General features: G+C 40.8%; 1 protein-coding gene across 3 annotated transcripts in view; it reads left to right on the forward strand.

The window, feature by feature from the left end:
* The window catches only part of CCDC18 (coiled-coil domain containing 18), a 1,105,805-nt gene that overhangs the window by 442,463 nt on the left and 648,267 nt on the right, over positions 1–15,075 (forward strand). For all 3 annotated transcript variants that reach the window (XM_085602201.1, XM_085602202.1, XM_085602203.1), the window contains 2 exons: positions 2,125–2,259; positions 14,746–14,823. In XM_085602201.1, coding sequence (XP_085458327.1) covers positions 2,125–2,259; positions 14,746–14,823 — 213 coding nt within the window. The remainder of the gene's footprint in view (positions 1–2,124; positions 2,260–14,745; positions 14,824–15,075) is intronic.

The raw sequence follows: 15,075 nt of genomic DNA on the forward strand, positions 1-15,075 counted from the left end.
GATATAATAACGTTGGTTGTTTTTATTAATTCTTTTTAACGTGTTTGCTTTTATGGTTTTTATTTGCCGAATAAAGTAGCTTTTGACTTTGATAGTGCATATGCCTTGCGTACTTGGATACTGACACTCTACTTGATTCGAAGAACCAGAAGTAAAAGGCAGTACAACAGGTCACATAAGACAACACAGTCCTTTGGCATACTGAAGTACAGGTTTCGTTGCCTCCACAAAACTTGCGAAGCACTACTTTACATACCTGAGACCACCTAATTTGGATGTGCGGAGTAAGATGTTGGTTTTCACTGCCAGCAAAACCCTGTGCTTTGCCCAAGTTCTCCACATCATAGTGACACAGTTTGTCAGCCACTGCATGTCTATCAAGAAATCTCTTGCATGTCCCAAAAATGCTTTACCCATATTACATGGGCACTATGATTTACCATATTAAAAACTAAAGCTGGCAAATACGAACGATCACCTATTTTCAACAGTGCAAATGCTTAGTCACCTGTATCCATAATGCCATGCACTATAACAATAGTCAAACTGGGCTATGGAGAAGACCTTCATCACACTACCTAATGTAAGCTGATGAGATATATGCAGTGCTCTTTCCAACTGAGTAGAAATAGGGCTGTGTTAGAAAAAATTCTATGCCACTTAGGCCCCAGGTAAGAGGATACCATGTCACCGGCAATAACAGTTCCCGGCCAATATCCTTGAACATAAATCCATCTATTACTATTATTTCCCCACAGAATGAGGAATAACATGTGGGCCCAGCATTACCAAGTCCAAATCCAGATGCGGCGTCCCTATTTTGAGGAAAAAAACGCTTGGATTTACCACATGGGCATAGGGCAGTGAGGGTTGAAAGAAAAGCAGATGGGGTGTGCTGGCAGAAGGGAACATTCCTGTGCTCCTCTGTGCCATTGGAAGGTATCGGTGGGTGACCGGTATTAAAGGAATGGTTGCATTTGCAACCCAAACCTAAAGAAAAATTACTTTTTCTAATTTGCGAATTGTTGTTAGGAAATTGCAATTTTGCAACTTCCTAAATGGCAATTTCCCTATTTGCGATTCAAACCTGTAGAAATCGCTATTAGAGGAATACACTTTTTCATACATATCATTTTGCGATTTCCTATTAGCATTTCTACAGATTCGCTATTTGGAATTTGCAAAGCCGAACTTTCGTACATATGGCCCATACTACCTATAATATCGGGATGAAGTCCAAGATATGTAAACATTTTAACCTTAGATATTTTGGCCCCCCTGATGAAATGCACGCATGCAATGGCCGTTCAGGGGCCACAAATCATAGTAAAAGTATTGTTAAAATTAACCTTTGGATCCACTGCATCCATAAAAACAATACATTTGTCTATTAAGATCTGTAAACTGTGCCAGTCCGAGCTAACAGGGCGGCATCATCGGTATTAAGGAGTGCCAGTAGCACGCAGACCAATCTGAAGAATGTATTTCTAAGAAGGGAAATATCAGGCAGCTGAAGGGTATGACTGTGCCAACAGTATTTATATTCTGGGATATTTCATCTGGGCCGATAGCAATCGGCACCTGCGGACATAAGTAATGAGCGCCAGCCATGATGCATAAAAAGAAGAAATAAGTCAAATATTTTACAAGAATTTCCGGTACCAAACTGGTGGTTTTGTAAATTTCAGAAATGGAATATCTGCAGGGTATTGTAGCATACACAAGAACAAGTGTTTCTAAAGGTACAGACCTTTTTTGTTAGTCCACTAAAATATTTTAAAACATGGGGTGTTTTTTTTAAGGTAACATAGTATGACACTTTCATTAGGCAGGGTATTATAATGTATTGTGCACTATTGTTAATTGTCAGTGAATGCATGAATATTTCCATGTTACATTTATGTGAGGCAGCAGCCCCAGATCTCAGATGATAAATAAATAAATGTCTTAAACTTAAAAAATGATGTTGAGCATTTTAATTACCATTTGAACTATAGAGTACATTTGCAGTCACACGGGAAGGCATGTCTGTTTATTAACAATGAACCAGTAAATAAATGTACAACTTTTTAATGTTGGCTTAAATATTGATCATTGTAAGTAACCAAGATTTTCTTTTTATAGCTACAAGACCAACTGGAAAAGAAGCAAATGCATATTAAGGAGCAAGAAAACACTATGTCTGCATTACAGAAAGATATTGTGTTCAAACAAAGGAAAATTGATTCACTGGATCAAATGCTAACTGATACCAAACTGGTAAAAACAATATTAAAGCTAGCTGTTTTGGGATAATGGATATGGAAATAATTGTATTGTGAAGAATAGAGAGAGACATTTACTATGCACAACGTTGTTAAACCTGAAGACAATGTTATTTTAAAATTCTACTTTTTCTTTAATTGTGTAGCACAAGGCAATCCATATTTACTCCAACAAACTTGTAATAATTTCCCAAGCTTGCCAAGATTTAAGCTCCTCATGGACACATTGTCTGGAATTGCCGCAAAATATAGAACCTTTGGGAGGAAATAGAAAAATATCTCAGAAGTACCATTGACCAATCTATAGCTATCGACAATTTTATTGCAGTTCTGGGAAGTTCTCCAAATCTAACGCTATATAATGCTCAAGAAGAATGCCTATATATATCTGCCCTAGTGGCAAGATCTCTAATCTTTTAAAATTGGCATAGTAGAAATGTACCTTCGGTCCATGCATGGAGAGCAAAATTGTGTAAAGTCAAAGAATTACAAAAAAGGCGCTATGCACTAAGAACGAGAAATGTTGGGGACCCATAGGAAATTAATGGTCTGAAAAACCCGTTAAATATAAATGTAGGTGTTTAGTTGTTTAACTCAATTTAATTCTAAATATATGCACATGGCTCTTTATAATATATATTTGTCTATTGTGGAATGGGGAACTGTGCAATATCCAACTATTTATATATAGAATCTGTGCCTTCTAATCGTATTAAGCCTATTGTTTATAGTAGAATGTATTTAAGTATTCTTGAAGGGTTGCTAAATGTAATATTGAGCACGTATGTACATTGCATTGCAAAAGATTTTGTCAAGAACTTTGTGGCTTATTCAAGTCAGACCTTGCTCGGAGATCTTTGAAATCGTAAAGCTATCCTCGTGCTTTGGTGGCACTAGATCGCCCTGTGGTTAATGAGGCTGCTGATAAGTTCCAGAAGGTTGAGACACTGTTATACTAGTATTGCACATATTAGTGTAGTTACTCCCTCTATCTTTGGTTCATTCTGTTCTTCTAAACACTTGATACTCCAAGGCAATGTTATGCATAAGCAGAAAGGCAACCTGCCAAATCTCCCCTTTGCAGTCCTAGCCCTACGAAGGAATATTCTAGTGACTTTCTTGAATCTAATAACAAATGCACTGAAAAATCATATTTGGATTGATTTGATCCATGTCCATAAATAATTAAAGGAGAACAAGAAAAGAAGTGGTCATCATTTCCCTAGCTCTCCCACCCAGATGTCCCTTGAAACTATTGGTCCTGTACCAGTTTCCAACCCTGGCCTGCTGAAACCAGGGTGATCCCATCAACAAGTCCTGCAGAGAGTACACTCATGGCATTGAAGTGCAGTACTGCTTTTATAGGTGCCAGTTACTTCAAGTTCTCTTTACATCTCAGATTGGATTGTTATAGACTTAAAGCCCCAAGGAGAAGATCAAGGAGCATATTACCTCAATTGTTTTATTGGCACATAAATTGGATCCTTGACAACAACTAATTAATGCTCTCTGTCAGGTTCTTGAATAGTGACCGAGCTTCTAGGTATCGGATTTCTCTCTTATCCACTCCCCTAGATGCAGTGATGAAATCATTGGATCCTTTAATCTATTGAAACTCTTTCCACCTTTATCTCTTTGTGTTCTTATGCCTACTGCTGTTGGCTTAAGATGTTAACCCCATACAAATGACTTCATGTGATGAAACATTGTGGCCTGCTGCTGTGCCATGTTGTGCCTCTGTAAATTTATTAAAAGAGGCTTGACTCCTTAAGTGTGACCAAAGGGTTGTCCGTGTTCCAATCATTCTGGGACACTCTTTGCTCAATAACTGATGCTTGTAGCTCTGTCCCAAAGCACCATTAAAATTTAAAAAACTGGATTATGAAACTCTGCTATGGCGCTTTCCTTCTCTTTTCAGCATCTGCAGATTTGCAGGCAAGTACTCACAGAAGACTGTGCAGGTGTTTAAAATACTAGTGTTCTTCAAAAGCTAACCATCTCCTATTCTGAAGAATCTGAATTGCAATCTTCTTAACATTAGTTATTTGATCAAGCATGCATCTCATATGTTGAACTTCATCCTAGCATAGCTTGCTTTACAGCTTATTGTTTTAATTCATTAAGCACTCAAAGACTGTTTCTGATATTCTAACTACAGATTGCTCACCTTCAGACTACTTCTAGACATCAGAGTGGTTCTGGACATTTTCTAGCAGTAGCTCTAGCACACCACTGGGTGGTATCACGCAGCTCCATGATGACCTTGCACCACTGTAGGAAGTGAGGGAGCAGATCCTCACATAGGTGCCACTCCTGCACGCTGACATCAGTTCCTTTTTTCTGCCCCTCCAAAGACCGGTTCTGGCCGTGCCATGACTGCAAAACGAGATGTCTGGCACAGACCCCAACGTGTATGTAGCTGTTGCCACGGTTATGGTAATTTCTCACGTCGCCTGAGAAATGTGCCCTGATGCACCCAAAGGTGATCAGAGACCAGGAGATGAAGTTATATGTTTGACAGCCATGAGAAGAGGTTGTGGGTGTGATCTGGTTCCAGGTCGTGAGGCCAGTCCTGTGCTAAATCTTGGTCCACATCAAAGTCATAGAAGAAGTGTTGAAATTCAAACTTCACCTCAAATGCAAGGAAGCCAAGCAGGATTCAGTCCCCCTCTATCCACTCCAAGTCTTAGCCTGTTCAACAGTTGGTTTCCGCATGCCCAACTTTCCTGGGCCGTCATCATACCCCCATCACCTCGCACATAGGGGCCTGTACAGAGGCCATATTGCAGATTAAGATACAGCCAGCTCCCTCTGGTGTTCCTTTGGCCCTCCCTCCTCCACCCAAAGCTGCAGGAGCTTAAATTTGCACTTCTGTAGGCTTAATCTTCATCAGCATCGAATGTGCCCTGTCCAGGCTTCCACTCTGGTCCCAGGGTCCACCACAATTCCTTCCTTTGCAGTGCTGCCATGAACTCCACTGACACCCGTTGCAGACCAGTTTCTGATGCCAGTCTCAAACTGATGTTGGACCGCTCCAGGCCTATATTGCGCTTGGAAAATTCCAAGGCCCACCCAGAAATACTTGAGCCTGATTCTCAGCCTCCAACAACTGTGAGAAGGTAGATAACCTATTCCCCCATGAAGGACTTTATTTGAACCCACAGAATTCAAGTGGGTTTGAATAAATCTACAGATGCTGAGGTGGGCACACAGCGTGGTCAACCAAAGAGAAATTGCTTGTGGTCCACAGAGCAACGAGGTTAGTGGCTTACAACCGCCCACAGTTGTAATAAAGTCAGTTTTGCTCACTGAAATTCCCCAACCAGGGTCAGCTTCCAAAAAGCCCTTATTGCCCTTTAATCGTGCACTCACAGACACTGTTTCGGCCAAGGTACAGCACTGAGTCCACCTTACTGGAGGTATTGGAATTTATCAAGCTCAGCCTCAACCTGGGTGCATCAGCATTGGTCATTTGTTTAGACTTGTCATCAGAATTTGACATGATTGTGCACCCCATGCTGCTGAACAGACTTGGGAGGATTAGTATTCAAAGGAACGCGCTAGTCTGTATGAAATCGTATTTGGAGGATAGATCTCAGTCGATGTTTCTTGCTCCCTTTTTTTGATACCTGAAGCCTCAAGTACTGGGTGCCTCAGGGCTCTCACCCGAGCCCCAGGCTTTTCAAAGTCTACCTGGAACCCATGGCTCAGCTGGTTTAATCATTGGGTATGAAGGTAATCTCGAACGCTGATGAAACGCAGCTTCTGCTCTCTTTCCAGGATGTGGTACCGGACGCCCTCGAGTCCTTCAAGGATTGCCTCAAATCAGTAGGCAACTGGATGATTGAAAGCTGCCATCAAACGTAATTCCGATCACATGGATATTCTCTCTTTTGGCACAAGCATGATCCCTGACTCAGCTGGTGGCCATCTGAGCTGGGGGTGGGGAAGGGGCTGGGGGGTGCTTCTCCCTTCCCCTCTTTCTGCGCCAGAAATTTGGCCTTAAAATTCGACTGAGCTCTGTCTTTTGATCCATAAGTCAAAGCTGTCTCTGCTGGCTGCTTTGCTATGCTGAAGTCCCTGAGAAGAATGTTACATTTGGTTCCTGTGGCGTCCCACTAGACCATTGTCTATCCTTTAGTCACCTCTAAATTGGACTGACTCCTTAGGAAAGAGTTCGTAGTCCAAAATGGTGTTCAATAGTGTAGTGAGGGGAGGGGTGGCTGCTCCTACTATCTCATTTTTGGGGTCAGGGGTCCAAAGGGACCACTGATTTAGTTTGGCTTATATGTTTTGCTACACTTTCCTCTGTAAGTGGCGGAAAGCTATGGAAAGTAGTTTTGACCCGCGCTGTACCGAGCGATTCTGAGATGGTAACTGAGAGACTAATAATGGTGCTTAATTTACCATGGATTTCCTCTACTTTGTTTTTGAAAATGTCTGCTAATTGATCGCAGAAAATTTGAGCGGAGAATATATTACTATTTGTTGAAGTACTGGAAAGAATCTGAACTGTCTTAAACAGCTCTCTAGTGGAGTTCTTTGCTGACTCAATCTTTTCCAAGAAATATTTTGTTTTCTCAAAAACATTCATCTTTTTATAATCTCGAATATCATTATATCTAAATTTTCTTCTCACAGATAATGTTTCCTTCATACTTTCTACTGTCTTCTATATTTTTGTTTTAGTTCCTTGAGCTGTGGTGAGAACCAGGGGGCAGAAGTTCTGTCTCTGATTTTTCACAGATTTGACCAACACTAGCTTAGTAATAGCGGTCCTTAGCCAGGTCCAGTTGTTTTATTCTGTTAGCTCAGAAACTTTAGGATCTGTCTAACTTATCAGCCAGGTATGTTTTGTTAATTTTAATTTTATTCCAAGCCTGAACTTTTTTTCATATTTCACACCGCTATTCACAATGTTAGTAGCTGAAGCAGATTCTAAGCTAAACATGACGGCACTGTGGTCAGACCAGGTTATAGGCAAGCTCCCATCAACTTTTAGGTCAGATCTGTTTGAAAAAATACCGTCCAAGGTATGACCTGCTGTATGTGTAATCAAATTTACCTGCTAAAAAAGATTAAAACCATATAAAATATCTGAGTTGTTCTGAGTTCTTGTTAATGCTATTCTCTAGATGAAAGTTAAAATCACTTAAAATAGTAACATTAGAATATTGCATGCAGGGTTACAGAATATCTCGTAACCCTTCTAAGAAGCATGCTTTGGGTCAAGGTGGCCTGTAGATCAGCAATCCATAAAATAAGGATTTATTGGGTAATTTACAGCTAAATACCATAGCTTCATAACCATTTATTAAAATAGGTTCGCCTATAACTTCAATGTGGACGCTATAGACCTCTGCTAGGCCCCCTCGCTTGCCTGCTTTGTCAATCCCAATAATAGCAAACCCTGCGGGTAAATCGTCACCTAGGTTTGGGTTAGAAGTGTCATCCACCCAAGTCTCTGTTAGGAATGTTATATCTGGAGTGGGTGTTTTAAAAAAAAAAACTGAAAAGCTCAAATGTGCACTTAATAAGGGAGCGTGAATTTATCAGTGTGTATTTCAAACTAGAACTGCTTTCTGCCGGTAGCCATGGGGCTGAGGATCCAACTGTCTTGCCTTTCAACCCTTTTGTTCTACCAGCCCAGTTCATTTACACTGCGTGCAACACAAATTACCCCCAGCCTGACTTAAATTAACCACATTACAATGCGGAAGCTTACCCCTGTTTAGCAGCAGCAGCATCTCCCTGAAATTATTTTAGGGAGTGGTTAAGCCATGCCAAACAGATATGGATATACGAGTCAGGAAGTCAGGCGGGGAAGCTATTATTGTGGCTCAGCATTAGGGAAACAGAAAGGAACTTTATCAGAGACATAAAGAACCCCAACCACACAGGATAACTCTCCAGAGATTTGAGAACTGCAATAATTGTTCTTATTTACAAAGAAGGGAAACCAAGAGAAAGATGTCAAGCATACCTTCCAATATCCCCCCTTAATGTAGACACAAAATAGTAACCAAAGCTTTAGCGAACAAACTGCGGGGTAAAGTCACTTGGTGCACCCAGATCAAAATGGGCTTATGCCTCCCAGATTTACTAAACTAAACCTCAGACGTGAATATAATAATACTGCAGCAGAGAATACTGCAGATTCTGGTGCACTTTGGCGGCATTTGTCCAAGTTGCCTCATGGCTCTCATGCACACCATTCCTATATGTTCCTGTCTCAACAAAGATGTTTTTGTCAAGCGATCCGGCCAAAGATTGTTTTGTAACGTAACAGCTTTCTAGCATATTTGTCCTTGCATGTTTCTACTGATGTGGTAGTTTTTCGGAAGATAAGAAATCAGTACAAAGATGGTATCCATTAGAATTAGTTATTTACCTCAGGTGACGTTCTTGCTACAGTTCAAAAATATTGATTGATTTTAAATAGAATGCAGTGTCAATGCCTTGTAAAAAAATATTACCGTTGGGGTAAGAAATTAAAACGGAAGAAATGACTGTAGAAATATGTGAACAATAACTTGCATCAGCGTTTTTGAACAGTCCATTCTAACATGAAAACAAAGAAGGGCTACTATAAGCAATATAAGATAAAGCAGTATATATCTTATAATGAGCTGCGGTGGTAATAAGAGTTTGGCACATGCTAGATATGAGTATAGTACAGTCGTTATGAGTACCTACTATTGAGGAATGTCCACGTTCAAGGAAACTAGTCAATTCCCACCAAGCATTCATTGATGTTAGTTTTGCATCCTTCCAATTTGAAGCAATTTTATTTAACAGCAGTAAAGATAAGGAAGCCAAAAAGCTTTTTATCAGCAGGAGATAATAGAGTTTTAAAAGCATAGATTTGTAGATTAGTACAGGAAATTATATATCCTGAATAATAATAATCCAGACATCAGTCCAAAATTTTAAATCAATCGGACAATCATTCAGTATATGTTGTAAATTTCCTGAAGTAGTATTACTATTCTTACAGTTTTATGTATTCAGCAATTTCATACAATTTAGTACCTATGTGTCCGGCTAAAAAGGCTGAGACAAAACTCCATATAAGATATTTTAGCAGAAGATAGCCAATTAAAGTAGCTATTGAGGATGGTATTACATAATAATTCATATTTAGGAAAGTCAGATTGGGGAAGGTGGTGCTTAGCTCATCAAATGAATAACACATATTTCCTTGACAGATATCATTAATATAAAAAATACTAGCATTAATCCATGTTTATTTAGTTTAAAGTTGGGGTTGAACCAAAGTGAAACTTTTTTTAGACAATATAATATATTAATAGCAATTTTTTTATCAAAAGATAGGAGGGCAAATTTAGAGGTGGCAAGAATGGGTGAGATTTTGCTAAGCGTGGTGTTGGCCATTGTCAAAAATGCAGGTAGAGAAAATGGCAGTAAGATTTTTTTTTTTCTAATAAAAGCTATTTGGGAGAATTGAAAGGATCAGTATTTTGAAACCATAATTAGCTTTGTGCAATAAGAAAAGACATATGATGTTTCTTAAAATCAGGTAAGCCAATACCCCCTCTTTTTTGGGAATTTGTAGAGTTTTATTGCTAATGCGTGCAGATTTATTGTTCCAGATAAACTTAATAATTAATTTATAACCTTTTCTAAAGAAAATAGAAGGCATATAAAATGATAACATGGATAAATTGAAAAGAATTTGTGGGGGTAATAATCATTTTAATCACTTCTTTACGTTCCCACCGATTTAGATGGAGGGCTGACCATTTATCTAATTTATCTTTTGCTGTATTCAGCAGTTTATTTCAGTTGTAGTTTTAATGGAGTTAGTGTTGATGGCGACCTCAGAATGTTTGTATTTGCGATTATCGTGGAATTGTAAAAAATATTTAATAGAAAAAAATATTTGATGCATAAAGCATAGCCAGAATTATCAGCATACATGGTGATTAATATTAAGAATAATAAGCAGGGAAGTAATAGGGTCATTTACATATAACAGAACATCATCCGTATAAGCAGAAACTTTTAACACAGTATTTTCTAAAAAAATTCCAGTATATTGCTGATTGAACTAAAGACAGCATGAGAGAAGTTCAAAGTCAATAAGAAATAAAAGGGGGGATAAATGACATTCTTGACGAGTACCTCTATATAAATTAAATGGAGTAGAAAAAGTTCAGTTGATATAAATAGAAGCTGCTGTTCAGCGTTGACTGGTGCCATCATTTGGTGCTTTATCCATCCCTCTCCTGACGTCAGATGCCAACCCCAGAAGCCCCTGTGTGTGATCACCATTAACAGGCACACCACTCCATGCAAGCGCAGAAGGACAGTTCATTGGTAAGAGACCTCGGTCTCTTGAGCGAGGAAGAGAACATCATCATCAAGGGAGAGGTCACCGACCGAGAACACTAGAAACACAAGGAGAATCATGGACAGGTAATGCAGAAAAAACAAGGGCCAAGTGAGCCGAGACCTTCAGCTCAACCCCCCCCCCCCCCCCCCACCTCAGCACTTAAACACCCATCGAGTTAAAGCAAGTTGAAATTGTTGAAAGAGCCCCTCTGGTCCCACACCAAGGACACCAGAGGGGATCATTCGTCTGAAAGGACGAGAGAGGCCGAAAGTACAGGGCAAAATACTGACAGCCGAAACACCAATGCCCAAAAAAGGCCAGCAAGCAGACTAGACACCATGGAGCGAGCGCTTGAGATCGAACGGAAATATATAGGGCTTGAGGCTGAGATGGTAGCAATCTCCTTTAGAAGTATTTTGCCCTGCCCTCTGGAAATTCCATATTCCATCGAAACCTTGGGTGGAAAAAAGAACCAGGAGGAGAAGGAGGCGGTGGACTTTAAACTGCCACTAACGCCAGACCCCAAGAAAAACACCTGTTCTACTAAAAAGTGGACCCAGAATCTCCGAGCCTATTTTACGAACCCGAAGAGGATCAGTGGCAAGATCGCAAAGCCAACTCACCAGTAGAGGGAGTAGACTCGTATTTGTCAAGGCTGTCGTCTCTATATGACCTTCCCATGCAACACGGTTGTGAAGAGAGCAGCAGGCCAATGTAGAGTCTAGCTAGAGGAAGAAATATCTCAAACACACTTTCTACTCAAAACCCTTCTCCCCTCAGAAAGCAATGCAATGGAGAGAGGCTTTCAAGGAACTTGCGACCTGTAAATCAGTAATACCCAGAGCGGGAAAAAATACAAGCACTCTTCAAAGGACCCAGCTTATATTCAAGGCAACGTTATAGCATACCCCATCATTGTGGCCACTGCAAGGAAAAGAGCCAATGTGCCAGCTTTATCAGGGCCACCCCCTGCACATTGCAAGCTTCAATGCCCTGCTTAATATGTACGCTCACCAGCACTAGGAAGAAGTGTGAGAATTGCTAAAGCACCTGTTAGAGCAGTACCATAAGCTACCTTGTGAAAGAGGGGAGGAACGTAGTTAATACATGCTTATAATCCATACTAGACACCGTAGACAGTGTGCAGACAGCTGGTGTCGGGAGCAACATTGAGGTGGCACGTCTGGCTGCGAGTGTCAGACTTTAAAAATTAAGTCCAGGAAAACCTCATCAATGCAACATTCACCGGGGAGCAACGCTTTGGCAGTGTGGTGAACGATACACTGCAGCAGCTGAAAAAGGATAATAAGATGGCAAAGTCCATGGGGGCTTTATAGTTTAGAGGCCACCAGAGGTGGAAAACTGCCTCCTCAAGAAAACTGACAGGAAGAGGGAACTTTCAGCCCACAACTCCGCACCAACCCTTACAACAGGCAAGCCAGCAAGAGAGGACAACAAAACATTGGCTTTATCAGGCACCACAAAGCCTTTCACGACCAAGTGAAAGGCAGGGAACAACTATCCAGAGGACCGGGTCCCGCAAACAAGTGATTCGCAAAAGCAGAGCTCCCTCCACACAACACCTGTTGGGGGAAGAATAGGGACCTTCCTCCAGATGTAGCACAACATAACATGTGTATTTGTAAAGCGCATGTTCACCCGTAGGCATTTTGGCACTGAATAACAGATGTTTATTGTTACCCAACTCAGTGGTACTCATTAGTGAGAGGTCATATTTGAAAAATGGATCCTCAAATATCATCCAGGATCAATATTGCATAGAGGTGGACAAATGGAAGCAGATACTTTCTGCAGGTAAGCAACCATCTGATATGAGTGGGATCTGAATCAGACCGTGATGAAAAGGTTGTTCCAGAGATGGGGTACACCAGAAGTGAACCTGTTCGCAACACCACAGAATGCAAATTACTGAAGCTTTGCCTCCAGGCACCTGCACCGCAAGCCTCTGGGGAATGCACTGCAGATGGACTAGTAAGGACAATTTGCCTACACTTTCCCAATCTTGCTATTATCACTACTGATCAGCAACTGCAAACAGTCGCTGGTGATGCTAATCGGTAACGCCCCACAATGGGCAAGACAAACGTGGTTTTCCGAGCTGATAGAGATGGCACAGAACAACACAAAGAGACCTTCAGTGTCACACAACCTACTATCCATGCAAGATGGGAAACTTCTCTACCCAGAACCCAACACCTTGAGCTTGGCAGCATAGCTCCTGAGGACACTTGGGCCTTCCGGAGAGAGTAACAGAAGTCCTAAGGGGAGCGAGAAGACCAGCTACGAGGTGTTACCGGGCCAAATGGGAGAGGTGCACAGAGGGGTTAGGAAAATCTGGCCTTTTGAAAAACAGGACACAAGACACCACAGTCATCTGATACCTTACTCACCTACTGGACAATAAACCTACTGGACACAGGGACCATAGCTTCTTCACTACACTGGTGGTTAAACGGTTCCTAGGAGGTGCCAAGAGAAATACCCACCAAGGTGCACACCAGCACCCATATGGAACCTAAACGTTATGTTAACGCAACTGATGAAAGACCCCTTTGAATCGCAGCACAGGACAACATTAACATTTGCCCCACTGAAACAGCTTTCCTAATTGCCATGACCTCATTATGAAGGATAAATGAGCTGAAAGCACTTACCACCTAGGACCATACCTGCAAATACACAAGGTTAGAGTAGTCATAAGAACAAGCCCCCCACTTCCTACCGAAGTTCATATCACAGTTTCACATAAACCAAGCTATCCAAATACCAAGTCTCTTCCAGGAACTAAAGACTCTGGTTGAAAGAGCCCTGCATATGTTGGACTCACATAGAATAATAGTGCACTATCTAGAGAGAACAAAACAGTTATTTGTATCCTTTGCAGACAAAACAAGCGAGTGCCAGTTAAGGGCAGTATCTCAAGGTGGATAGCCCTGACAGTGCAAATGTGTCACAAGAAGATTGGCGTACAACTGGAAACTAAGCCCAGAGCACACTCAGCAAGGTAGAAAGGAGCAACCCTAATCTTCCCGCCCAGTCAAGCGACATATGTCTGGCAGCCACCTGTTCAGCAGCCCTCACATTCACAAAACACTAATGCGTAGACTTCCAAGTGAATAGAGAATCACAAGTGGTTCAAAGAGTACTGAAGTAATTGTTTGCAAGTCCAACCCCATTTCAAACACAGCCACCACAGTAAACAAAGCGTCTGCTACAAAGTCAATGAACAGGATGTGAATCCAGAAAGATTCATTCTGCAAAACTAAATGACTACTTCTGGTAGGTTTCGTTTTGCAGCTTAAAGAATTATCTGGATTCACATGCGACCCACCCGTCTCCAAGGAAATGAGGTGAAACCGTTTATAGGAATAAAAGTAAGGCAAAGAACAAAACCAAAAGATAAAGGTAAGCAAAGGTTAAGTAATGTGAGTAAGCAAATCACTGGGAAAAAGAATCTGAAGATGGCGACCTCGCACAGGGGCTTCTGGGAGGGCTTCTGGGAAGGCTTCTGATGTCTGGAGAATTTTGGACAAGGCACTAAATGGTGGCAAAAGACGACACCCAACAAGAAACAAAAAAGAGAGGGAGAAAAGACTGCAAAAGGAAAGTTCCGGACCCAACCACAAGATGGTGGAATAATACACAGCATGTGAATCCAGAAAATTCTTCAAGCTGCAAAACTACTCCTGCCAGTAAGTAACCAATTTGTTACTCATCGCCATTCCATCTCCCCTCTTGAATTCTCATGCTGCAAATGACTTTGCTCAGTTTCTCCATTCCTTGCCCTCTGTGGGGTGTGAAAAATTGAGTTGAAATTGAGACAAAATGACAGACAGCTCAATACATTTATTTAGATAGGGGCTTCTGGTACCATCTGCATGATGATGACGTCATGGGGCCACTTTGATGAATATAGGTATCTATGCAAACAAACCTCTTTGTGTTTGTCCTACATGCCAATAAGCTGTTTTCAAAATATGAGAAATTTGTGAGTAAAACGTATCCTTTAGTAAGTTTCTTTCTGAAGGTCAATATCTTGTTTAACTTTAAGAATAGTTTTACTTTAATGTTGCCGATATTTAATTTAAGTTTATATTTTCATAGGAAATGGAAACTCAAAAGCTAAAGAACGATGAAACTGTGACGATATTACAAAATCAGATTGCAGAGGAAGCATTCCAGGTAAGTGTATGAATTTGTGTTTATTAAATCTCATATTATCCCAGTATACCACCCATTGCAACTAAAAGAGATCTTCCTTATGTAACATTTAAAAACATATATGGGAATCACACCTTAATAGTAATAGTTAACTTATTTACTTTTGCAAAGTAAGATTCTTGGATATTGGTAAGGTGGTGGGAGAACTCCACCAAGTCTGCAAAGTACATTCAGACACTTACCTATAAACCGCACCCCTTGACTGTGCTGATG

Source organism: Triturus cristatus, chromosome 4_2 (assembly GCF_964204655.1).
Source record: "Triturus cristatus chromosome 4_2, aTriCri1.1, whole genome shotgun sequence".
In the NCBI taxonomy this organism is placed as follows: Eukaryota; Metazoa; Chordata; class Amphibia; order Caudata; family Salamandridae; genus Triturus; species Triturus cristatus.